This window comes from Manis pentadactyla, chromosome 8, assembly GCF_030020395.1.
Source record: "Manis pentadactyla isolate mManPen7 chromosome 8, mManPen7.hap1, whole genome shotgun sequence".
Classification (NCBI taxonomy): domain Eukaryota; kingdom Metazoa; phylum Chordata; class Mammalia; order Pholidota; family Manidae; genus Manis; species Manis pentadactyla.
The window spans coordinates 8,889,026-8,915,514 of NC_080026.1; the positions used below are offsets into that span (position 1 = coordinate 8,889,026).

General features: G+C 37.6%; 1 protein-coding gene across 1 annotated transcript in view; it reads left to right on the forward strand.

Moving 5' to 3' along the window:
- The first annotated feature begins 5,404 nt into the window (after positions 1-5,404).
- SLC38A11 (solute carrier family 38 member 11) overlaps positions 5,405-26,489 on the forward strand; it is a 53,739-nt gene continuing 32,654 nt past the window's right edge. The window contains exons 1-7 of the mRNA XM_036884340.2: positions 5,405-5,611; positions 6,088-6,205; positions 7,972-8,046; positions 16,789-16,923; positions 18,383-18,448; positions 22,417-22,523; positions 24,669-24,748. Coding sequence (XP_036740235.1) covers positions 5,573-5,611; positions 6,088-6,205; positions 7,972-8,046; positions 16,789-16,923; positions 18,383-18,448; positions 22,417-22,523; positions 24,669-24,748 — 620 coding nt within the window. The 5' untranslated portion in view covers positions 5,405-5,572. The remainder of the gene's footprint in view (positions 5,612-6,087; positions 6,206-7,971; positions 8,047-16,788; positions 16,924-18,382; positions 18,449-22,416; positions 22,524-24,668; positions 24,749-26,489) is intronic.

Sequence of the window (26,489 nt, forward strand, 5' to 3'; positions counted from 1 at the left end):
AGGAGATTATTGCGCCGAGACTCTGATCTTCCTAGCTAGCCCATCTGAAGGGTACAAAATGATCTTTCCTCCCAGTTTAATTCAACTGAAACAGGGCTAAAATATTGTACCTGGACCTTTATTTTTTAAAAATGGGGAAGAAAATAATCAAAATAGGTCAATGAGCTCTTACTTATTCCAGCATAACTTCCATAAATTACCTTGACTAAAAGGTACTAAAGGGCACAGAGCACCCAATTTCATTTCTTCATCCCTGTCACTTTAAGTGTGGTTGGGCACATTTGTTAATAAGTGATGAAAACTGACACCGTTAGAGGAAAAATCTCAGCTTGCTCACCTACGGTCCTGCATCATGTTCTTCACATTAGAGTGGATGTGAACTGACTGTGCTGTAACTGCCGCTCCCCTCCATCTTCCGGAGCTTGGGAGATGGTTCTGATCTTACAAAGTAAATATTGTAAGTTGCAAAACATGAAGAGTCAAAGTTAGGTTTGTATTTCCAGGAGAAAGACTTTTCTCCATGAAGACTTAAAATCGCATTCTCTATCACACATGCAGAGAAGACGGGCAGTAGAGCAGAAGAAACTAAGAGTCCACTCAAGCCAGACTCAGAGCTGAAGGTTTGCTGGGTTGGTCCTCAGTCCTCAGGTTAATGCTCAGAGACTAACACTTTGCTGTGATACGTGATGCGGCTTCCGAAGCCAGACATGGACAAACAGTGCTGACCAGACTCCTAAGGACAGGCCGACGTGGGACACGCAGAAGGGGACCCACATCATACTGACAGAGAGAGTATTCCCCTGACCCTACTAGCCTAGGTTTCTTACCAGTTCATCAGTGAGGCAAAACTAAAATATCAGGTGATTTACAGTTTGTTGTATATGTATGTGATAATCACCTGTATATATTTATTGATACCTAAGTAAATTATAGACAATAAGCCCTCATATTATTTGCACAAGGAAGTGAAAGAACCTCTTTAGGTGCTGTTACATAGAAATATCTGGATTGGAGGAATCTTATTTGACTAATAGAACCACGATCCTAGTACCTAGATGAGGTGTGTTAACAAGGGTTAGATTTGTGTCTAAATTATGGAAAAATCTGAATAACAGTTGTTTAAATAAGATGGAAGTTCTTTCCTTCTCACATTACCTGAACACTCGGATTGGCTGATCCACCAGGGATCCTTCTATCTTGTTACATCTTCGGTATGAAGTTTCCAACAGGTGACTGGGCCAGGATAGAGCTCCGTCTTCAGCCACTCTGCCCCTACTCTCCAGCCAACAGGAAGGAGCAAAAGAGAAATAAGGTATTACTCTTCTCCTCAAGGATATACAGTCCACCTGCATCCACTTAGAACTTAGCCACAACCAGCTGAAAGTGAAGATGAGAACTTTATTCCTCCTAGTAGGTGGGCTTGGCAGGCACAAAAATCAGAGGCTCTATTACGGTGAAAGAACGGAGAACAGCTGTGTAGAGCCAATAGCACTTGGCTGCTACTGTAACCAAGACTCCCTCTACATTATACAGTTTTGGCCTAACAAAGTAATTTTCTGGTTTGATATAGCGGAAGCAATTAAGTAGAGCAGAAGAGCAGAAGAAACTAAGAGTCCACTCAAGCCAGACTCAGAGCTGAAGGTTTGCTGGGTCGGTTTATTGAGAGTAAATTATATGGCAAACAACAAAATCCTTTTAAAATAGTGTTATAGGTTCAATGTGTCCCCCAAATAAGATATGTTCAAATCTTAACCCCCAGAAACTCCAACTATGAGTTTATTTGGAAATCGGGTCTTTGCAGGTATGGTTCAGTTACGGTGAGGTCCTTAGGGTGGGCCCTAATCCGCTATGACTGGTGTCCCCTAGGAAAGGGGGGAACTGTGACACAGACACAGACATTCATGCACAAAGGGAAGAGGATGCAAAGAGACAGTGCCACAGAGAGAATGCCAAGTGAAGATGCAATAGTGGGGTGATGCATCTACAAGCCAGTGAACATCAGAGATTGCTGGCAGACCCCCACAGGCTAGGAAGAAGCAAGAAGGAGTCTCCCCCCAGGTTATAGAAGGAGCATGGCCCTGTTGACACCTTGATTTCAGACTTCTAGCCCACAGAACTCTGAGAATAAGTTTCCGTTGTTTTACATCACCCAGTTCGAGGTGCTTTGTTACAGCAGCCATGGGAAACTGATACAAATAGATCGTCCTGTTTAATTCCCACAACTGCTGCTTTGAAAGAGGTACTGTTATTCTTCCCTTTTGACAAATGACAAAATGAAGGCTCAAAAAGTTGGGCAACTTGCCAAGGTCCCTTGAGCTTTTACTCAAACGTAGGTTTTTTCTGATTCCAGAGCCTAAACTAACCCAGCATACTACCTGGAGAATAAACAAAAAGTCCACACTTTTTAGCTCTTCCTTCCCATCTCAACTCGGATGCCGCTAGAGAAAACCATGAAGTGCTATGCAGATAGTAGGTGGTATTATTATCCTCCAAGTACCTTTGTAACATGATTTTGTAAGGTATCATCCAAACTGGGAAATTTTTGAAAATGAAAAAGATGCTATTCATAATTACACAAGAAGCCTAAACCAAGCCTTTCTTGGGCAAACCAGTGCTTACAGCCACAGTAATTTTAACTAATTCCTCAGTGCCCCTCTTGCCCTGACTCCTAACCAGAAATGACATTACAGTGCCTTTACATAATTCTAATAACAGTTAGAAACATCAAAAATGCTATGCAATAATAACATAGTACCACAAGAATGAGATATTCCTTGACAATGAGCAGTATATAGATCATAGAATATAGTTCTAAGAATAATTTTGTATGATGATTAATCCATGAAAAGAAATAGTACATTTTGATTATTTAGTTGAAAGTATCTGAGCAGGCCTTCCAGAGCTCTTAAGACTGAGGCCCCCCACTTCTGGAAGGTTAAAAGATAAAGAAAGGTTTACTTTGTTTGAGACTTTGCATATAATGTCTCTACTTATTACAGCAACTAAGCCAATAACCTAATAATGTGGAGAATATCAAACACACATTTTTACAAAAACAAAATTACCCCTCTTCCAGACTCCTTTTCATGAGAAAAAAGTAACTTCCCCAGGGATGTGGATGCAAAGTTGTCTCTAGTCTATCCCAAACTTGGACCTTAACAATATCAGAAAGGGGTCAGGTTAGCTGTGGGGAAGAGTTTTGCAATTTCAGACTTCTGATGAGACAGAACTTTCTCTGAATATTTCTAAACCAGCTAGGTGCTCTGAGAGGTCACCTCGTCTGAACTGCAACCAAGTATAGAGGAAAAGTAATAATCCTACATAAGCATAGTATATACCTACATATTTATACAATCTGATAAAAAGCTCAAATCAAGGCTTTCTACGTGCCTGAAAGTCTGGCTCTCATGGCCTTTATCTGGGGCTAAGACAAGACACAGTAAAACTGTTTATGTGCAAGTGAATATGTTCTTATCTTCCACACCAAACACTAAATCCAAGTAAACTGTAGGGTTCTAGAATGTTTAACGTATTTACCTCTGCATGGGCGAATTTCTAGCTATTTGTCATTGCTCTAGAAAAATTAATATGTTTTCAGGAAAATCTTGTATTTAGTTAGTTCCTTAGACTTTCTTACTTTCTTATTACTTCTAATATTTTTCCTTAAATTATTTTGAATTTTTCTACATATGTAATCTTATAATGACAGTTTCATTTCTACCTTTCCACTTCTCATTACCCCTAATTTCTTTTTCCTTTCTTATTGCTAGGGATTTTAGGCTAGGGACTCCAACTTCATTTTAAATAAAAGTCATGATCATGGGCATTTTTATTTCATTTCTTAATGAAATGGAAATGCTTCTAAAATTTCCCCATTAGTGATGATATCTACTATAGCTTATCAGTTCAAGGAAGTTGTCTTCTATTTCTCATTTACAAAGAGCTTTTTCAATCATGAATCCAACATTGTCAATTTTTTTCTGTATACAGTAATATAATTACACAGTTTTCTCTTATAATCTATTAATGTGGGAAGTCATGTACATATATACATATAGATTTTTTTAGTTAAACCATCCTTCCATATTTGATGTATACTCAACTGGTCATGATAGAGTTAACTTTTTCATACACTGTTGGATTCAATTAGCTAGTATTTATTTAAGTATTTTTAAATCTATTTTTTAGTGAAGTAGGGCTCTAATTTTCTTTCTTTTAATGTAGCAAGATTAAGACTGTTAATTTTAGTATATCAAAATCATAAACTTTGCATGATTAAAAAAAGCCACAAATAATTTTAGAACAATGGGGCTGGGAGAAGATATGTGCAAAATACGTAACTGACCTAGTGTTGGCACCCTAAATATATAAATAACTGTTACAAATCAATAAAAAAAAAGACTAACAACCTAAATCAAAAGGGCAAAGGATATAAAATGAAATTCATAAAGAGGGCAACCTAAAAATTTAATTATATTCACTACATATTATAAAAAGATCCTCAACCTCACTATGAATTATAACACAAATTTATACAATAATTATATACCATTTTCAAAGCCATCAGAGCAACAAAAACTAAAAACAAACTTAAGTCCTGGTATTGTTAACAATGCACAAAACAGGAATTCCACATCTGCTGGTAGAAGTGTAGTTGGTATGATCGATTTGTAGAGCAATTTGGAAAGATTTAGTGAAGTTGGAAATAGGCATGAGCTGCTTCCTAACTATTCTTCTAGAGAAACTGTCACTTAATATTCTCCAGAAGACTGTAAAATTAGAAACAACCTTAACGTCTAAGTACGATAATTGAACTGTGAGATAGGCGAGATGCATAATTTTAAGTAAATGTCTATGAAAAAGAACCCCTTTAATTAAGTATTTGATAAGTACTGATGTTACATTATTCCTGAAATTGTTCCTCTGTATTCTTTTTGTGATTGAATATTCTCCGGGCCTGTTTCCTCATCTGTAATATGGTCATTGAAGATTCTCTCTAGCTGATACTCGGGGTGCCTTCCCTTCCCATCCCCTTACACCCCACCCCCACCCTTTTGTGAGGTTCATTACCTGAATCCGTTATCAATCCATCTTCTTTCCTTCAGTCTCCTTTCTGAAACGTCCCCAGAAAACATTTGCATAAACTATGCTCGCTCGGTCATCAAGTTTGCTGAAACTCTAGAAAAATTTTTTCATGCTAGGAGGGTCTTACTGGGCAGCAGACTCCAGTCGGAGCCCCTATCTCGGGAATGGACTGAGACAGGCCATCGGGACTCTGTACCAACCGGGCAGCGTGGGCAGAACAGCTGTACTTTGCAGCTGGAGGTGGGGTGAGGAGGGGTAATAAAAGGCGGGGCTGGGGGAGAGAGGGCTGCCCAGATCAGAAACATTCTGCATCCTCTCCGCGGGAGGAAGGAGGTGCATTCGGCCGGGCAGGCTCCGGGGGGGGGGGGAGCCCAGCCAGCTGGGGGCTGCACCCGCGGGGCTGGGCGAGGTCGCGGAGGAGGCCGCTCGCTGCGGCGGGTGCCCGGGCCGAGAACAGTCCACCTGCCGAGGAGGGCTCCGTGCAGCCATGGGCTACCAGGGGCAGCGACCTGCCGTCCCGCCGCAGGTAAACGCGGGCTCAGGGGCGAGGCCTGAAGCGAGCCCCCTTTAAGCTTCATTCACTCTGCAGCAGACGTCGGCCGCCCCCACCTGGGCCCCGGGTTGAGCACCGCGGGAAGTTAGTCCTCCGAGAGAAGTTCTGTTTCCATCCGGCTTTTCTTTGTCCTTGGCAGGTGCTTTCCAACGTAACCCCTTTCATTTCCCGGTCACTTCATTAGCTCCCGAGCAGACCCTGTGCTCTGGGAGTTCACGCAGGCGGCGGACCTCGCGCAGGTGTCGTCAGAACAGCTTAGGATGGAGCTTGTTTACAGACCTCTGTTGAACTACTAGCCCTTATTTCTCTTTATTATTACCCTTATCATTATTGGCATTACTTATTACTACTGACATCGCGTTAGTCTCCTACACTGTGTATTTCTCGGACACTTTTCTAATGTGCTGAGCTATTAAGCATTGAATTCCCGCTTTATGTATTAAAAACAGAGTGATCTAGATGACAAAGAAACCCTCGTTTCTGAACAGAGGCGCGGAGGGAAAACCTGGCGTCTGTCTGCCGCCGTTTTTAATGTTGTCAACTCGATTATAGGGTCTGGTATAATAGGTAAGTGTTCTTTTGTTTTAAATTTTAAATGAAAAGGCCAAATTGAAGACGATCATTATGTTGCTAGCTAGCGTTCACTGGTTACTTTTAAAGGGAAAAAAATCTTAAATAAAATTAGTAATTTCCTTCCATACAAGCCTTCCTTCTTTCCCAATGTAACAATGTGCTTCACATCAGTTTCTTTTACGCTGAGGAGGGGGTCGTGAGTGATTCACCTTCTTTCCACATCCGAGAGCAGCCTCCTCCGTCTGTGGAAGATAAGTGGAAGGCATACTGGAGATGATTTTTTTTTTTCCATTGGCTTCCTGGTCAATTGATCCTGTTACCTTGTTTAGTTTTTTCCTTCTTCCTGAAGTGCCCACCATTACTTGCTCACCTTTCTGTGGCCTTCAAGAGATATAAAATCTCCAAATATTTGGAAGTATTGGAGGTATGGAAGTTTAAGGTGAAAACATAACCATCTTGTGAAAAATTAAATCCACCTAATATTTCCTGAGCCATCTATATAGTGTTAACTTTCAAGTAAAGCTGATTCTATTAATTTTAACTATTAGTCAATAAATAGATATTGGTATAATGAAAATGCATGTTACTCTTGTAAACAAAGGAGCCAAATAATCAGAACTGAAAGAACAGCTGGCATTTTCGCAATTAGAAGCAAGAGGGAAGTTCTGGCGACATTAAATGTATTGCATTATAGTAATAAAAGCAGTTATGTTTTCAGTACTCATTCTTTTTGTTATTTGGAAACATCCAATTTAAGAAAAACAGTCAAAACAAAGTCCTGCAATACTCATTAAGAGTATTACTTTTTCTTACAAAGTTTTGACATCTTAGCCCCAGTCATCAATGAACGTTACTCAGGATTGAGTTACTTTTCTTACCTTTCACAAGTTGATGTGTTTCTTGATTTTACTAGTTTCCATAGATATATATATTTTTTTCAAATGGTGCATAAAATGGAGGTATCTGAGGCGAGGTAGCACCAAGCAGGGGCATCAGCTTCCATGTGCCACAGGGATGTGGGCAGGCAGCTTGGCAAAATCCCAGAGTGAACTGCTGACGTGAGCTCTCGAAGCCGACTCATGTCAGCAACACTGCAAAGCACCTCTTAATCACACTCGGCCGATTTGTTTTTAAGGAAACATTTTCAGAGAATAAGAATTGTGGGTGGAAACATTTTAAATAAGGTTTCTTTCTACATTTTTATTGTCCATAATCTAAAATTGCTCATTTCCAAAGAAATTATTAAGAAATAATTTTATATGCCCCCTTCAGTTTTATAAGAAATACTTTTGCCCCCTCATTTTTCTCTCCTTTTGCTACCCAGGTGCCCATGTTTTGACTGCAGAGTCAGTCTTTCCTCAAATCCCATAACCTTCTGTGTTCTTATCATCCGCTGCTTTCTCAGCTGCCACATAAAGAAAGCTTTGTGTCCTTCCTCACCCCGAGCTCCAGGTCATATTCCCCTTCACCCTGATGTGAACATTATTTATGTAAATTGGCATCTATTTTTCATTTGCTGTTTTCTTATTCCATCACCTCATAAAGTTGCCCTCTGGACACGTCCTTCACTTACAACATTTTATCCTGAAGTAACTACTAATATGCTAACACTTCATTTTAGTAGTCATACATGCTGTTTACAATTGTGTCATAGAATATGTTAATTTACTTAGCTTATTATATGTAAGGATTGGGGGAACACTGCTGTATTTCTATATGTTTTGTTAATATGACGGGTGGGACATTTGATGTGTTTTCAGGATTGCCGTATTCAATGAAGCAAGCCGGCTTTCCTCTGGGAATATTGCTTTTATGCTGGGTTGCATATGTTACAGGTAAAATGCTATATAATTATTTATTCCTGCAACTTAAATTGTGCAGTACCTATTTTGCACACACATACCCTGTAACTGAATTTCCTATTAAAAAGTTAATCAGAGAATCCTAAAGAATTTAGACATTTGTGTCTGAGGAGATTTACTTTTCTTGCTAATCCTCTGAACAGATTAGAGAAGCATTCTATACTGCCAAGCCTAGATCCTTTTCACGTGCCTTTTTCACTGTATGCAGAAGTGGTAGATGGGGGAGTCATTTTAAAGGCTGATTAAGACTAAGAGAGAGTGTGCTCTGAGCATGTAGATGTGAGGACTTCCTTTCCCACAAAAGCCATGGGCAGGTGCATATGAATAAGCAACCGTTTCCAACCATGTTTGTGCAGGTGGAACTAAGCCTGCTGCCCAGCCAGGAGGGTTCACAACCCTCTCCCCACTTCCCCATGCCAGCTCCAGCGCCCAGCCTGCCACGGCCTTAAAGCACAACATTAAGGTGCTTTTATGTCACTTCTATTCTGCTTCCCCCTTTTCATGTAACACGTTCATTCACACCCACGTCCTGACACTCCCCCGTCTAAGTGCAGGCTTTACAACTCAGAATCGTCCCCTCTTCTTGCTGTCCTCATTCATCCCTGCCCTGTCAGCCCACCTCAGGACACACACAGCGCCTTTCCCCTAGCTTAGGATCACTGGGAAAGAGGCAGCAGTCACAGTCACCCCTGCAGGGGGCCCAGCTATGGTGGCCACTATGGGCGGTCACCTAGATGCCCTTTCACCAGGTAATGCAAAATACCTCGGCTTCCTCTTCTCCAGAGCATTGACCTGGGCCGCCAAGGTGCCACTTCCTGTGAGGTCATGACCCCCAGTCACCTTTCCCCCACAGCCTTCAACCAGTGACTGTCTGGCAGAAACCCAGAAGACGGTCTCCTTGCCTCCAGTGTGTCGTGTGGTTGGAACTCGAGTGGCACCACTGCAGGGTGAGGCCACTCCTGGACTCTGCCCAAGGCCACATCCTCACTGAGCTCTTTTCCAGTCCTCTCATCCCCCCTTCTCCTGAAAGTACTCCCTCAGATCCCCTTGCCCAGGAATCTCGGTCTCAGCTCTGTCTCCGGAGACCCTGACCAAGACACGATCCCTCATAAAAAGACCAGCCTGCAACTCTGCTCTCGTTCGCCCAGGCCGAGGAAGAGAGTAAATTACACAGCCAACACCAGAGTCAGAGCTGCAGGGGCCCTGGACTCCCTTCCTCCCTCCTTTTTTCTCACCACCCCACTCCCAAATCCTAAACTGCTTTGAGCTGCTATAGCTCTTAGAGACCTGTAACTTAGTACCTATGAGACCCATAACTTAGCCTTATCCAGAGTTGCTGGTGTTTAAACATTGCATTCATGAGAGCAATTATCATACTAAAAAATCCCATTCAAGGATTTTGTCATTTTTAATTTCCTGTTTCCCAGTCAATCAATACTGATCAATAATTAATTTCTACCCATGCATAATAACCATAACCATAGCTTGTTTAAGCACAATGTAAACATTTACACATATTGTAAACCAGTAGATAGAAAAATTAACATATATATATCACCTCAGAATTCAGTACTTGAAGAGAATGAACAGCTTACTAAAGCCAAATGATATTCTACATAAATAAATTGTAATGTGAATAACTTTCTCACCTGATGCCATACATTATCCTTGAGCAATGACTGTGAGCAGTCCTTTGCCAAGTCATATATTGCAAAGTTACTGATGAGTGCAAATTAGTACTTTTATTAAATTAGCTGCATGATCAAAATCCTTAAAAATTTTGATAAAGGATGGCTACACAGAAGCAATAAATATTTATAGACTATGATTCATTTTTGTATCTTAATTGGGCTTTTAAGAGCAAACTCTACAAGTAGGATATACTACTGAATTTTTCTTGAAGTTGACACTGACAGTTACCACTGGTTTGTGCCCATACTTATTCTTCTGTCTTTTTAAGGCCTCTAATGAGATATGTCCAGTTCAACAGGGAGTTTTTCTATGTTCTGTTTTCATGTTTGTGAAATGTTGGCAAACAAGAAAAAATTATAAATATTTATGACCAATAATTTTATTTTCATTTTCTTTAAGATGTTCGCATTTGTTGGTAAGAGTAAACTTTTCTTTATTGTCCAAGCTTACAAAACGATTTAAAAGAAAAATTTCCTGTTGAATAACATAGACTCATCATTTAAAACTTGCATGAAGTATATTTAAAATGAGATGAAAATGGCTATAGTGATGGATGAGATTCCTAAAACTTTTAAGAGATAGATGTATAGCCTGTGTTTTACAAGTAGATGAAAGCAGTTGTTATTGGCTAAATTCTTAGTGAACTGGTAAATTTATGCAATACATTTGAATTTTTATAGAACTCAGCATTCTCATTCCAAGCATACAGTTCTTCTCCAAAAGTTCACATCTATGAAACTGATGGCCTCAAGTCCTCACTGGTTCTCTCCATCGACCAACAAGTTGCTGTTCACTTTTCCTGTCTTTCACATCTGTCCGTTTTCTGATCAGTTCTCCAAATTGCTGCAAGAGTCATCTTCATAAAACCTGGGCCTGATCTCTATACTCTCTCCATCAAAACATTCCAAGATTATAATGGCAACAGAAAAAAACTACTGCATCCAAATTCCTTCATAGTGCAGACACAGTCTGCATGTTTCAGCTCATCTCCCACTAATCTAACTTCTCTTTCACTCTGTCACCAACACTGCCAGGTATGGAAGTTATGTTTCGGTCATTCTGGAGTATTCTATTCCCCACCTGTAGAATACAGTCATACCTCAGAGACATTGTGGGCTCAGTTCGAGGCCACTGCAATAAAATTAATATTGCAATAAAGTAAGTCAAATGAATGTTTTTATTTCTCTGGGCATATAAAAGTTTGATTACACAATAGGTAGTCTATTAAATGTGCAGTAGTATTGTGCATGAAAAAAATGTGCATATCTTACTTAAAAAATAATTTTTTGCTAAAAAATGCTAGCCATTGTCTAAGTTTTCAGTGAGTCTTAATCTTTTTGCTGGTGGAAGGTCTTGACTCAATATTTACAGCTACTGTGGTGGCTGCTGAAGGCTGGGGTACCTGTGGCAATTTTTTTGCTTTTTCAGTTTTACAAGATAACCTGTCAGATACTTTTTTTTGGAGTATCATTGATATACAATCTTACATTCATTTCAAATATACAACAGAGTGGTTCAACAGTGACCCATCTTATTAAATCCTCACCCCCTCTACTGCAGTTAATATCTGTCACATAGAAAGATGTTACAGAATCACTGACTATATTCTCCATGCTGTACTACCAGTCCTGTGACCAACTTATATTATGATTGAGAATTTGTGTGCCTCTTTATCCCTCTCACCATCTCCACATTGTAACCATTAGTCATTTCTCAGTGTCTATGAGTCTACTGCTGTTTTCTTCATTCTATTTTGCCTTGGTTTTATATTCCACAAATAAGTAACATCATATGGTATGTGTCTTTCTCCGCCTGGGCAGTTTCTTAAAATAAGACAACAGTGAAGTTTGCCACAACCATTGACTCTTTCTCTCATGAGTGATTTCTCTGTAGCATGAGATGCTGTTTGATAGTAGTTTATCCACAGTAGAACTTCCTTCCAAATTGGAGTCAATTTTCTCAAACCCTGCAGAACTTTACCAAATTAGTTTATGTAATGTTCTAAATCCTTTGTTGTCATTGCAACAGTCATCACAGCATCTTCACCAGGAGCAGATTTCATCTCAAGAAACCACTTTCTTTGCTGGTGCATAAGAAGCAAGTCCTCATCCGTTGAAAGTTTATCATGAGATTGCAGCAATCTGGTTGTCTCTTCAGGCTTCTCTTCTAGTTCTAGTTCTCCTGCTGTTTCCACCACATCTATAGTTACTTCCCCCTCTGAAATCTTGAACCCCTCAAAGTCATCCATGAGGGTTGGAATCAACTTCTTCCAAATGCCTATTAAATTTTGATATTTTAGCCTCTTTCCATGAATCACTGATGTTCTTAATGGCATCTAGAATGGTGAATCCTTTCTAGGTTTTCAGTTTACTTTAGCCAGATACATGAGAGGAATCAATTTATGGCAGCTATAGCCTTACAAAATGTGTTTCTTCAATAATAAGGTTTGAAAGCCTAAATTACTCCTTAATCCATGGGCTACCAAAGGGATGTTGTGTTGGCAGGCATGAGAACAACATTATTCTTGCTGTCCATCTCCACCAGAGCTCTTGGGTGACCAGGCACATCGTCAGTGAGAAGTCATATTTTGAAAGGAATCTTTTTTTCTGAATAATAAGCCTCAACAACAAGCTTCAAATATTTAGTAAACCATGTTGTAAACAGACGTGCTGTCATCCAGGCTTTGTTTTTCCACTGGCAGAGCACGAGCCGAGTAGCTTTAGCATAATTCTTAAGTGCCCAGCATTTTCAGAATGGTCAGTGGGCACTGGCTTCAACTTAAAGTCACCAGCTACATGAACCCCTAACAAGAGAGCCAGCCCGTCTTTTGAAGCTTTGAAGCTGGGCATTGGCTTCTCCTCTCCAGCTATGCCAGTCTTAGATGGCATCTTCGTCCAATAGAAGGCTGTTTCATCTACATTAAAAAGTCTGTTGTTTAGTGTCGTCCCGTTCATGAATGAACTGAGCCGGATCTTCTGGGTAACTCGCTGCAGCTTCTCCATCAGCACTTGCTGCTCCACCTTCTACTTTGATGTTATGGAGACGCTTCTTTCCTTAAGGCTCAATATCCAGCTTCCAAGATTTCTTTTGCAGCTTCCTCACCCTGCTCAGCCTTCATAGAAGTGAAGAGAGTCAGGGCCTTGCTCTGGATTAGGCTTTGGCTTAAGGGGATGTTGTGGCTGTTTTAATATTCTGTCCAGAACACACAGACTTTCTCCACACAATTAGAGTGTTTCACTTTCGTATCATTCATGTGTTCACTGGCACAGCAGTTTTAATTTACTTCAAGGATTTTTCCTTTACATTCACAACTTGGCTAACTGTTCGGCACACAAAGCCTAACTTTTGGCCTGTCTTGGCTTTCGACATGCCTTCCTCAGGAAGCTCAATCATTTCCAGATTTTTACTTCAAGTGGGACACTTGTGGCTCTTCCTTTCACTTGAACACTTAGGGGCTACCAGACGGTTATTAATTGGCTTAATCTCAATACTGCTGTGTCTCAGAGAACAGGGAGGATGGGGAAGGAGACGGGAATCAGCGGCTGTTGGGGCAGTTAGAACACAAACCACATTTATCTGTTAAGTTTGCCACCTTATATGGGCATGGTTCGTGGTGCCTCCCCAAAGTTACAACAGTCATATCAAAGATCACTATCCACACATCACATTATTATTACATAACAAATATAATAATAAAGTTGGAATATTGTAAAAGTTACTGAACTGTGACATGTGAGCAATGCTATTGCAAAAAAGACACCAATGGACTTGTTTGACATTGCATTGCCACAAACCTTCACTTTGTAAAAAAATGCAAAATCTGTGAAACACAATGGAGTGAAACACAATAAGAGGAGGTATGCCTGTGTGCTTTCACACCACCTTTCCATGGATGTTTCCCACCTTCCTTTTCTACCTGGTGAAATTCTCTTTATCCTTCAAAGCACTGCTCAAGTCTTCAGTGAAGCTTTTACTGGTCTTAAAGGAAGTTGACTGAATTGCTGCATCCTTTGTGCTTGCGGAATATTTTAAGATATATTTGTTACTTCATTTCTCACATTAAATTTGAATCAGATGTGTAAACGTCTAGCTCTCCTGCTATACTGATCATTGGCTAATTCAACAAATATTTACAGACACTGCTGGCATTATAGCAGTGAAGAACATTATTCCTGCCTGTGTAGTTCACAATGTAGTGTGTCGAGCAGACAAAAACACATAATTATGATACTTCATGAAAAACACCATAATAAACACATGTGCATGATGATAGGGATACCGGCATTTAATCCAGCCTCAAAGGAGCAGGTATGTGTGGGGAAGGAGGACCCCACTGACTGTCTATGAGAAAACGTGAGTGAGCAAAGAAAATGGAAGGGCACTCTAAGTAGACGGAAGCGCGAAACTGCCAAAGGGCGCTGTGGAAGTGATTCAGTCTAGCTTAAGTGTAGGGTTGATGTTTTTAAGTGAGAAAGACAAAGCTAGACATTTGCAGAGGCCTTTTATGAAGTCTTTCATGTAATGATAATAATTACCATTTCCTGAGGACTGGCTACATTCTGAGCATAATGCAGATGCTATACTTAACCCCTCCTAGTCCATGAAGTAGGTTTTCATGTTCTACTTTCATGGAGGAAGAAATTAAGACTTGAATAGGTTAAAATTACTTGTCCAAGGTCAGCAGCTACGGGCAAAAGTACTGAGATTTTCTGTGGGTTCTAGGGCCAGTCTACCAGGGTCTGAGTCTTGACTCTTCCTTACTAGCTGTGTGAAGTTTGGCAATTGACTTACATTCTGCGTCTCACTTTTCTCATCTCTTAAATGGGGGATAATAACACCGACTTAGGGTTGTTGTGAAAATTAAACAAGTTAATATACTTAAAGCATTTAGAAAAGGGCCTGGCATATGAGAGGTGTTGTGAAAGTATTTGCTAGTGTTCTTGCAGTTGCTATCATTAGTATTATTATCATTTTTATTGGACTCTAAATATGATACTTTTTCCTATGTATGTATAGGAAATATACTTTACTGTACATGTATACTATATACTATATGTATCTACTATATAAAAATACTATACATGTATAGTTTCCTATACAGCCTATGAAAATAACAAAGAAAAACCCCAATTCTCATTCATTTAGCTTCTATTAACATGTCAGACATTGTGACAGACATTTAAGCATCACAATCCTCACAGACTCCTCAAGGTTGTTATATTGCCTTACTTTACAGGTGAGACTCAGAAAATTAAGTCCTTCATCCAAGATCACATAACTAGTAAATATCTTTTTCTTCCTCCTTAAAAGAGCTGATTTTTATCAAAAGGCATTAGAGAATTCCCTCAGATGATTTTACACAGAAATCATGATCAGATTTATGCTGTGGTCAGATCTGTCTGGTAGAGGTGGAACGTCAAAATAGTCTTGGCAGAGAGGGGATATCAAAAGTGTCTTGATGGGGGGCCAAATTGGTGGATGAAAGAACTATTAGGAGTTTTTGCAGTAATACAGGTGGAAAATGATCAAAGCCTAATCCCTAACATAAAGCAGGTTAGAGATCAGGAGTGAGGGGATACAGTTGAATGATTTATGATGTAGTAGTGAATGGACTTGGCAACCAAAGAAATAGAGAAGGTGATGGATAATGAGAAGTCCAGAGTGATTCACAGTTTGGAGAAATACTTATGGAGAAGCAGGTTGCAGAAAAATATATAAATTAGCATTTGGACCTTTAAAATTAAGATGCCTATGAGATCTCGAAAGTAAAATGTTTATTGACAACTACATGTGGAAATACAGCATTTTGAAAGAGTCTGGGCTGAAGATACAAATTTGGCAGTTACTAACATCTGTATGAAAGTTGAAACCATGGACATGAATAAGATCACAGTAGGACATCTTGAAGAGAGAAAAAGTCCAAGAATCCAGGGTTTGAATGGAGGAAAACAATATAAATGGACAAGAAGGCAAGAGGAAATCCAAGAGAAAGTGATGTAACAAAGGCCAAAGGAGAATGGTTGACAAAGAGGAAATGGTAAACAGGAAGAAAAAGTGCTACTGAGAAAGCAAGCAAGATTAAGATTTAGGAAATGTCAACCGGATTTATCAGCTTAGTCAACCGGATACAGCCCGTGAAACCGGATGTATCACCGTTTTTCATTGGTGAACTTGTTTAAACATGTTTCAGTGACATGGGAGGGAACCAAGGTGGAGGCCATATTGCAACGATGTATATTTTTTTCTATGTATTTTAATGCATTTCCAAATTACTTAAAGGATAGAACTAAATCACCAGTGATGGAAATATGAACAAGAGACAAGAAAAAGCAAGAATCATGCCCTATGCATAGCTGTATACCCCATACAACTGCAACGTGTTCAAAACACATTGAGTTACATGAAAAGAGAGAGAGAAACTAACTTTTAATGACATAATTTCTATGTAACTGTATCTTCATTTTCAACTCTGCTATTGGAACTTAAATCTCTAACATGTAAATTTCAAAAAAAGAAAACATTCTTAGTGTTCTCTTAACCATAAAACTATATAATAAAGTTAATTGTACTTTGCTATAGAACAAACTGATTCTCTTGAACTATTTTTTTCTAAATGGTTCGAACATTTTTCATTCTCAGTCTTCAGACACTGAATGATGCATGTAGTTATCTACATTCTGCTGCTTGAATGACTGAGCCACATGCTGTTAATAGCTGTTCCGTTGGTTAAGTCAGGAAAGTAAAATGGTAAACTAACACTTTCACGCTAGTCTGCATACCTCCTCTGTCCAGTTTATTGCACGGATATGTTAAGCATATTCCATCTGTTTGAAAAATGTAAGACTGGAAACAGTACTGTTTCATGAAAGAATGTTTTATGGAAAGACAATATGCCTTGCTATGTTAATTTACTGTAGGTTTAAATTAAACTCTAAAGTTTCTCTTTTTCTTTAAGTCAAAACATGGAAAACCTTTGCATTAAATATGATCTGACATTTGCTTAATTGTTATTTTTTGCCGCAGACTTTTCCCTTGTTTTATTGATAAAAGGAGCAGCCCTCTCTGGGACAGATACTTACCAGTCTTTGGTCAATAAAACCTTCGGCTTTCCAGGCTACTGCATCCTCTCTGTTCTACAGTTTTTTTATCCTTTTATAGGTAAGATGAATGTAAAAATGAGTATTGTAATAATTTGCATAAAAATACAGCCATTTTGAATAAGGTAGTTGTAGTAATTATTAAAAAATACTAGCAGTTGAAAATATTTTCCACATTGTTTACATTTTTAACCGTTTTTCCCTTACTTTCTGTCCTTTTGGTTGGTTTTCTGAGTATTGCATTGAAATGAGATTGGTTTTCATTAGGTTAATGCTTGTGCTCCCCTATTTTGCTGAAAAATAGAATAATATGGGATTAAATGTAAATGAGAGAAGTAATAGATTTAAGGATGAAATGGGTTTTTGAAAACCTAAGGATTTGTGGAATTCATGTACAAGGCCAACATGCTATTTAAAGTTTGTATCATAACGGTGACAATGTCACCTAGTGCTGCTTAAATAAGTAAAATGTTAACATTCACCAATGGCCAAATTTACTTCATGTTTAAAATTGGTAATACAGAACTGTTGTTCAAACCTCTAGTTCCTTATGTCTCCATAGATGACTAAGAATATATTTCTCCCAAATCTTACTGTTTTTCTAATGAGATATTTTAGAGCCTTCACAGTTTTCCCTTAGTTTCTTCACTTTGAGCAATACATGTATATGCTCCTGAAAAAGTACTTAGAAACTAGATATGGAAGCAACCTAAGTGTCCATCCATAGATGAGTAGATAAAGAAGATGATGTGATATATATATATTCTCCCATTTGCAGCAACTTGAGGGTTTTATGCTCAGTGAAATAAGCCAGGTGGAGAAAGGCAAGTACCAAATGATTTCACTTATTTGTGAAGTACAACAACAAAGCAAAACAGAATGAACAAAATAGCAGTTGACTCACAGACACCAAGAAGGGACTAGTGGTTACTATAGGGGAGGTGTGGGGGAGGATGAAGGTGGATGCAGAAGGGGACAAAGGGGCACAATAATTTGCAGTCACAATATAAGTTGGTCATGGGGATGGTGGTACAGCATGGAGAATACAGTTAATGATTTTGTAACATCTTACTACATTGATACATAGCGACCAACTGAGGGGGTGAGGATTTGATAATACAGGTAACTGTTGAACCACCGTGTTTTGTATTTGAAACCAACATAAGACTGTATAGCAATGATAATGATACCTTAATAAAATTTTAAAAAGTACTTGGAAACTGTACTTTAATAACTTTAAAACCAAGTGAATTTTAAATGACCACCAAAACTCACTATTATTTAAAGATACTCTGGAAAGAATCAATTTGTAAAGTGAAGATCTTTTTGTAATACAAATTGATATCCTCCTTTAAGTCTGCTGTCTAGTTATTTTTAAACTTGTACATTTTTGTAATCAATATGTATTTGAAAGTAGTAGAATTATGTCAATAATTGCAAAGTAATATTACTTTCAAAATATTCAAGATGAAATCTACAATGGTTCGTTGGTGACTGTATTTTGTTAATTATGTTTTTAGCTATGATAAGTTACAACATAATAACTGGAGATACTTTGAGCAAAGTTTTCCAAAGAATCCCAGGAGGTAAGTCAATATATTTATTTTATATAATTATTCAGAGTTAATGTGGTTCATAATAATATATGAGTGAAATATTTGCACATGGAGGAGGCAGATGACTGAATATCTGGTGATATCCACAATCCAGTCTATCCTAAAATATTAACCTACTTTTCTGTATAGTTCAGTTCTTATATATCTGGTCAAAGCACATATTCATATAACCTAGAATCCTTTATAATTTAAGTATCTTACACTGCATATCACCAACACTGTGTAATAACATTTTTTCATGTATGGTTTTTACTACACTATTCTTAAATAAGCATTTAACTTATTTAAGCAGACACTATTTCTTAGTGACCTTCCCCCCTTATTTGCATTAAAATTTAATTTCATATAGTAAAATCAACGCTTTAATGGCTAATCCTGTGAGTTTTGACAAGTGCAAATAGTCACATAACCACAGCCATAATCAAAATACAGAGCAATCCCATCAACCCCCACAAAACTTTCCCTGTTCCCCGTTGTAGTCAAACCCTCCCTCTAGAAACCTCTGACTTGATTTGTTTCCCTAGTTTGGCTTTTCCCAGAATGCCAAATAAATGGCCTCGTACACAGCCTTTTGAATCCAGCTTCTTTCACTTGGTATAGTGCATTTGAGAGTCATCTACATTTTGGGGTTTCCCAACAGTTCACTCCCTCCCTTTATTTTGCACAGCACCTTCTCTACTGCCCAGTTAAGGGACATTGGTTGTTTCCAATTCACGATTATGAAAAAGCCGCTATGACATTTCAAGCAGACCTTTTCAAGTGTGCCACAACCCCATTCCCTGTTTGACTCGCCATATCATGGCTATTGCAATAATTCCAAGATCATGAGGCTTTTTGCCTTGAAGAGCTTCTCATCCAAACCATTTCATAGTGATCTAACACTATGGTTGTTATTATAGTTAAAGCCGACACAAAAACACCTTTCCTCTAAGTGCTTGAATCCCTCATTCTAGAGACACATGCAAAACAAAATAAAACAAAACATGAAACTAGAAACTGCACCTATTCTATTCACAGGGATTAGTGGAAACTGAAGTCAGAGAGGCTTGACCTTCAAATCGCAGACCCACTACTGGAGAAGATTAATGCCCTCTCTGAGTTCTAGTCTCTTTAGCTCTAAATTATGAATTAGAGTATCACCTTCTTTGTAGACTTATTATGTGAAATAAAAGTGATAATGCAGACAGTACCTAAGATCTAGTAGGCCTCCCCAGCTCTGTTAGCTGTTAGCTGCAACTTCTGTCCTGGCCCCAAAGTCCAATTCATGTTTCATAAACTGGGATCATGTAAATAGATACAGTGCTAAGGAAAGATAAGGAGACCAAAAGACCGTGTTTGCAATATGATTGAAATTATGTGTTTCCATTTCCATAAGGAAGGAAGGAAGACATAAGAAAAAACATATTCACATGTAAACTGCCCTTATCTTTGAATTGTGGGATACATAGGATTTTTGTTTCTTTGGATATTTTTTAGTTTGTCAAAGGAGCATGTTTTAATTTAGAAAAAGAAACTCTTTATCACTTTATTGTCTTGTTTGAGAAGTAATACGTATTTATTTATTAGGAAAATATTAGAAAACACAGACAAGCAAAATAGAGAAGATAGTCATAATCTCTTTCTCTTGGGACAACCAGGTAGGGACAATCTTTCCATCAGCTTCCTTCCTTCTGTCCTTTTTCATGTATACTTTCAGAGTTTAAGAATGCACGTAACTTCAGATATTCACATGAATAAGATGACACTATGCATCTTGTTCTATTAGTGCTGCTTTCTCACAGTAGTGTATTAGGGACACACTCTCATATTAAAACATTGACATCTACCCTACTTGCTTGAATTGCACTTCAGTCCTGGATAATATCTACCGTAGAGTGAAACTATACCACAGTTAACTAAAATTTCCCCCAAGGAAACATTGTAGTCATTAATTTTTATTGATTTTTAATTTTACAAATAACATATGAATATATACTCACAGAAATAAAGCATCCTAGCTAAGGCTAAAGGGTTATTTGAAACCTCTTTTCTGTTTGCTAATTTATAATCATCAAAAGTAACTTTTAAAAAGTAGGTCACAGAGCAAAAACAGTTTATTCTTGTTACAGTTTCTTCGTCATTGTTGAATGTGATATTTTTGTATGTATGTTTTGTTTTTATATTTCATAAAGAATAATATGATGCCAAAGTATTTTTTAGAAGTAGATGAAATCCTTATCAAAGCTTTTTTTTTTCCCTCTGAAATACATCACCAATGTCTTAGACTGGCAAGTGGGCAAAGGCTTTTATTTTGCTCAGATAACCAAATCCATGATTCTTGACACAAATCAAAGTAATGAGAAACATTGGCATAAGTAGTATGTTTACATGATTTTGAAATTTTTCAAAAGTTTCACAGTTCAATTTTTTGTACTATTGTTTAAATATTTTTAAAAATTCAGGTGCATTTTTGTTAGCCGATTGGTCTAAGTAATAGACCTCTTCGTTGGACCATTAACAAAAAAAGTCCTTTATGTTAATGGAGAGTCTGTTACTAGGCTCCTCCTCCATGCTGTTCACAGCATTCTAGTTCAGTGTTTTTCTAGGACTTACAATTTTCCCAGTAAAGGAAATATATTTTCTACCGAACGTATTTGTAGAGCACATGGTTTGAAGAGGTAAATAGAAACAGATATACAAATCATTTAATTCACCAGAAATATGTAAATAGTTCAAGGTTTTTGGAACTTGAACCTCCTGTTTTACTGTTTTGAGTCACAGTTTTGTGATGATTGTTGAGTTACGACTGAGTTAAACAAATATTCATGATTAATTATTCCATTTTGGTGTATGTGTGTGTGTGTGTGTGTGTGTGTGTGTGTGTGTAACATGCCATTTTGAAATTCCTCTCTTGGAACATCCTTGTAAGTTAATTAGCCATATAAGAAAATTAGTCTCACTTTTCAGAATAATAGCTCCCTTTGCTTTAGCCACACTCACTCCTTTATTTGACAAACTTAGCTTCTACAATCTTTAGACTTTGCAGAAATTAATGCACAAAGACTTGATACTGCTGAGGACATTTCAAAAATAGAATGACAATATCTGAAGGACTTAAACATGAGCGAAAAAATTTAAACAATGGTGTCTCCATTGAAATAGATACATAGCTCTTGAAGGGAATACTGTGATTAGGACAGCTTTCAATATATAAATCCTTGTAAGTGTGTTTTATTTTATGTTTACAACCTTTGTATTTGATCACACACACACACACACACACACACACACACACACACACTTATTCACTCGTTAAGAACAGCTAAGTGTGTGTGGTGTATACCAGGTCTTAGGTGCTTGCTTACGACTTCTCTAACCAATAAGTTGCTTCTGTCTACTCTCCTTCAGAGAAATAACTTATTTCTCAACAAAAGGATAAAATAGAGAGAATATTTTTATCTAAATCTTGATTTCTGAAATTTTACATTTTACTTTTCAAGTCTTCCTGGGACGTTTTTTTAAACGGAAGTTTAAAAAAAATGCCTCAGAACATGCCTGTCTTTGTACAACTCACTTTCTAAATGAAGGGTTTTGACATTGGACAATTTTGGACAAGGAATGACATAATGTTTTTGCTTTTGAAAAGGATCTCTCTAGTTCTTAAGGGGACAAAGGAAAGTAGAAGCAGGAAAACTGGTTCGAAGACTATTAAAATAATTTGAATGCAAAATGTTATAATATTATTTGAAACTATGGATTCACCTTTAACTTACTGAATGTATTTGTATTTGCATTTTTGTGAATTATTTCCATTTTTACATGGTTTTATGGAATTTAAAACTTCATCATTTAGGTAACATTTAATGATTCTTAAGTCATTTTTATAATGAAATGTTTGGTTATTTACTTGTGTCACTGGTGTGTTATTCATGCCTATAAATATATTTATTGTGTTTCAATTGATCCTGAAAATTTATTTATTGGCCGTCACTTCATTATTATACTCGCCACAGTTGCCTTTACTCTGCCTTTGTCTTTGTATCGAGATATAGCAAAGCTTGGAAAGGTAATTTTTACATTTTAAATAGGCACAGAAATGCACATGTTTACCTGCATTAATTTGTTGTTAAACTACTGTCTATATAGCCAATTTCTTTATAGTTAAGTCCTTAATTTCAGTATTCATCTGTTGTCTCTTCTAGTTTACTTACAATTATACTAGAGTAAACTGTACTTGACTTTTTATCTTATTTTGGGGAACTGATGGTTAAATAGCTGATGACCATGAAATAAATACATCCTTTCTTTTCCTTTTTAAAGTAGATAACTCTGACATCAGACAGCACACCTTAAATTTTAAATATATAAAGAGCCATACACCAAGTCTAGTTTCATCAATGTTCTATCATTTTTATAGATAGTTTAAACCATTTAAAACTAAACTTTAAGAAGTAAGGATGAATCATTCATTGGCTTAAAATGTTTTGTAAATTACATTGTTTGTTGTTTAATTAAACAATTACAATTACATTGTTTAAATTCAACCAGTGAATTTAAATGCCAGTGTGTTGATTGATTAATTGTTGAAACTTGGGCCAATATTTATGAGTCGTATTGCTGAAGTGAAATGATGGTTTATTCTTCACAAAACCACCCAAATAATCACTCAGCTCATCATATATGCTCATCTGCATAGATTAACCTCTGCCTCCATTTTAGTTACTCCCTCTCAAGGAATGTTTGTATTTTACCCAAAACATTACTGGTATTGTATCTACATTATGCAGAGCATTCTGAAAAAAAATTTTTTTTAAAGAGCTGTTCATATACTTCTAATTTGAAAATTCAACAGTTGATTGAATTTTGTCTCTCCGTGTGGTATTCGGGGTGTATCCTGTTCTTAAGCCCCTCTGTCCAGGTAGAGCTGAGAATGGAGATGATACTCCTGACCACTCTGCCGTCCTTCTCACAGGCATCCAGAAAGAAACAAGAGTGTCTCAAAAGGGTTTTATGGGTGTGTGTATGTGAATTATCTGAAATGGCTGAACTATTTCTCATTTTACATGTTCAGAGCAGACATAAATGTTACCTTCAGAGAGCAGAAGGCAAAGCATTAATGGAAAGAAAGCAAACATTGTTATATTATTAATACCTGAACATTTTTTCCCTAAATGTCCTTTAAAAGTGTCATATGGAAATATCTGAATAGTTTTTCAGTGAGCAAAGCAGAGTCATCAGGGGGCCTTGAGGTGGAGTCAGGCTGCTTGTATTTGAGTTGCGCCCCTCCCCCACCACTTTCTAGCTGTGTGACCTTGGGAATTTTACTTAATACCTCTGTTCCTCAGTAGATTAGAGGACTCATAGTAGAACCTTCTTTCTAGTTAAGAACTAACAATCCAGAAAACAAGGTTAATGACAACCAAAAGAAAATAAAAGCAACTTGATATATATTCCATTTATATGTATATATGTTGTTTATATATATTTATGTATTTCTAGAATCGGAGAAAAATGTCTCAATTGTGCTTATCTCTGACAAAATTAAGAGCAGCAGCACAACTCTAATGTAATGAGTGCCCAGAACCCATTACACTCACAGACTGGTTTATATTTTAACCAGTTGAAGTAGTGACAGAAGAGAAAGGAAGGTGCAAAGAGGATGAGAAGTCCAGACCAAAGGGCAAAACCACATAGGAAAAAAATGAACTAATGGAGCTAGACAGCAGAAAGGAAAAGGCAGAGGTGCCCCAAAAATGTGTGTGAGTGGGCGGGTGTGCAGGTGTTGCATTGGAAGGGAGATGAAAAGATATAGAAGAAAAAAGCACCGGTCAACACTAAGTCAACACCAGTCAGCACTATGGTATTTGAAAACAGAGAAGAAAACATAACATCACTTTTACTTTCATGAACTGAAATCACCAGTTCTGTCTTCTACACAGGAAGACACTAGAAATACTTAAAGCCATGTTGCAAGATTACAATAGTCGTGCATGACACATGTTCTCCTGTGGGGAAGGGGGAGAAGCTAAAACGATGGTTGGGTGAAGTTTCATGCTTCATTTGAACAACCCCAGTCTATAAGAATAAAGTACTAAGGGATTACATTTAAAAACTGTACAGAAGTTCCCTCAAATAAAAAGAGAAACACCTAATATTTGCAAAAAATAATCTCTGTTCTAAATTGACAATATCTTTACTTTTTCTTTTGTAGATCTCTCTTATTTCTACAGTTTTAACAACTGTGATTCTTGGAATTGTAATGGCAAGAGTCGTTTCCTTGGGTCCATACATGTAAGCTTTGTTATTGTATTGGTTGGTCTTCATTTTATAGCCTTCACGTAGATAATTTACATGACATATTATACCTGCTGAAGTATAAGGTAGTCATGGTATCAGAAGCATCATTTTTCTTCAGTTTTTGACAAAATGAGGGAAAAGAATTCTATCTAAGCAGATATGCACTTTCTTTCCAGCTGGACCCTGCGTAGCTGATGAGATTAAACTGAGTCTACTTACTGATATAATGGCCAGCCCTAAGAATTGGAATAAGGAAGGGATTTGGAATAGTAAGAAACAGGAACAAAATAGAGCTCTCAGGAGGAAAAGTCATAATTGGCAGAAATTTCTATGTCTACCTTAGACATTGATTTGTTCTTAACAAAGGTTCACCAGTCTAGGCTGAAATGAAGAGACTAAATGAAGATAGTGGATGTTTTTCTCCATGAAATGAAGTATAGTCACTTTGAAACTACCCTTTTACTAAGATTATATGATTACTTTGTGTTAAAATGCTGCGTCATTTGTGAATGACGGTGATAGCTGATAGTGGTATTTTTGTTTGTTTTTAATGTCATTATTTGGCCAAATAAAAAAGTTGGCAACCTGGTATTGGTTCCTCAAATTTAAAAAATGTTACTTATGCATCATTCAGAGTATGAGTATTGCTGGTCGAAGCTACACGATCGCTAGTGCTTTCATTACAAAACAGTTTCGCCAGAGAAGGACTGGGTAGTTTATATCTTTGGTTCCAAGAGAAGGCTGGAAAGGAACTAGCTTAAATCGGCTTTAAATACAAAATTGGATTCCCACAATACACAATAAATATTTGTTGAATAAACAAATACATAAATAATACATTATGGAATTCCCATGAGACCTTAGAGATAAAATAAAATTAAGACATGTCTAGCACAATGCAAGGAATACACTGGGTGTTCGATGAATGTTATCTGTGAGGGATAAGAAGGAAACCTGATAAATAGCTGTCATTGATAATGCATTCCCCAGGGTGACTTCTTTTTTTTTTCTGTTGATTAATTGCCGTCCCTCCAAATCACTTCATTTTCAACGGCAGATGTTTATGTCAGGCTTTTAGTCTCTCAGGAAAATACTAACAATAGTGCCTCAAATTTATTTGGAAGGAAGTATGAAGAAGCTAGTCTCTCTGTATTTGATACTGACTTTACCTTGTAAAAACTATTTCTTAAAGAATTTAGGTGAAAGGAAAAAGCATACATATCTCTATGTTTATATTAATGTTCTCCTCAGATAATCCCAGCTCATAATTGTATTAGTCAGCTTGGGCTGCTGGAATAAAATGCTATAGACTGGGTGGCTTAAACAAGAGAAATTTTATTTTTATCTCCTTCTGCAGATACCAGCATGGTTGGGTTCTGGTGAGGGGGATATGTTGCTGGCTTTCAGAAAGCTGCCCTCCTGTGTGTCCTCTAGGCAGGGAAAGACAGCAAGCTCTCTAGTGTCTCTCCTAACAAGGGCACTAATCCCATCAAGAATGACCTGCCCTCATGACCACCTCTAAACCTAATTATCTCCCTAAGTCCCCATCTCCAGATACCATCACACTGGGGGTTAGGGATTCAACATATGAATTTTGTGGAGGGACAGAATTCAGTCCATGGCAATAGTGTTTTGGAAATGCACTAGGCTCTTTCCACTGTGGCCATTATCCTTTCATTTACTGAACACTTATTGAATACCTATTAATTTGTAAGCAATGCCCAATTCCTATTGC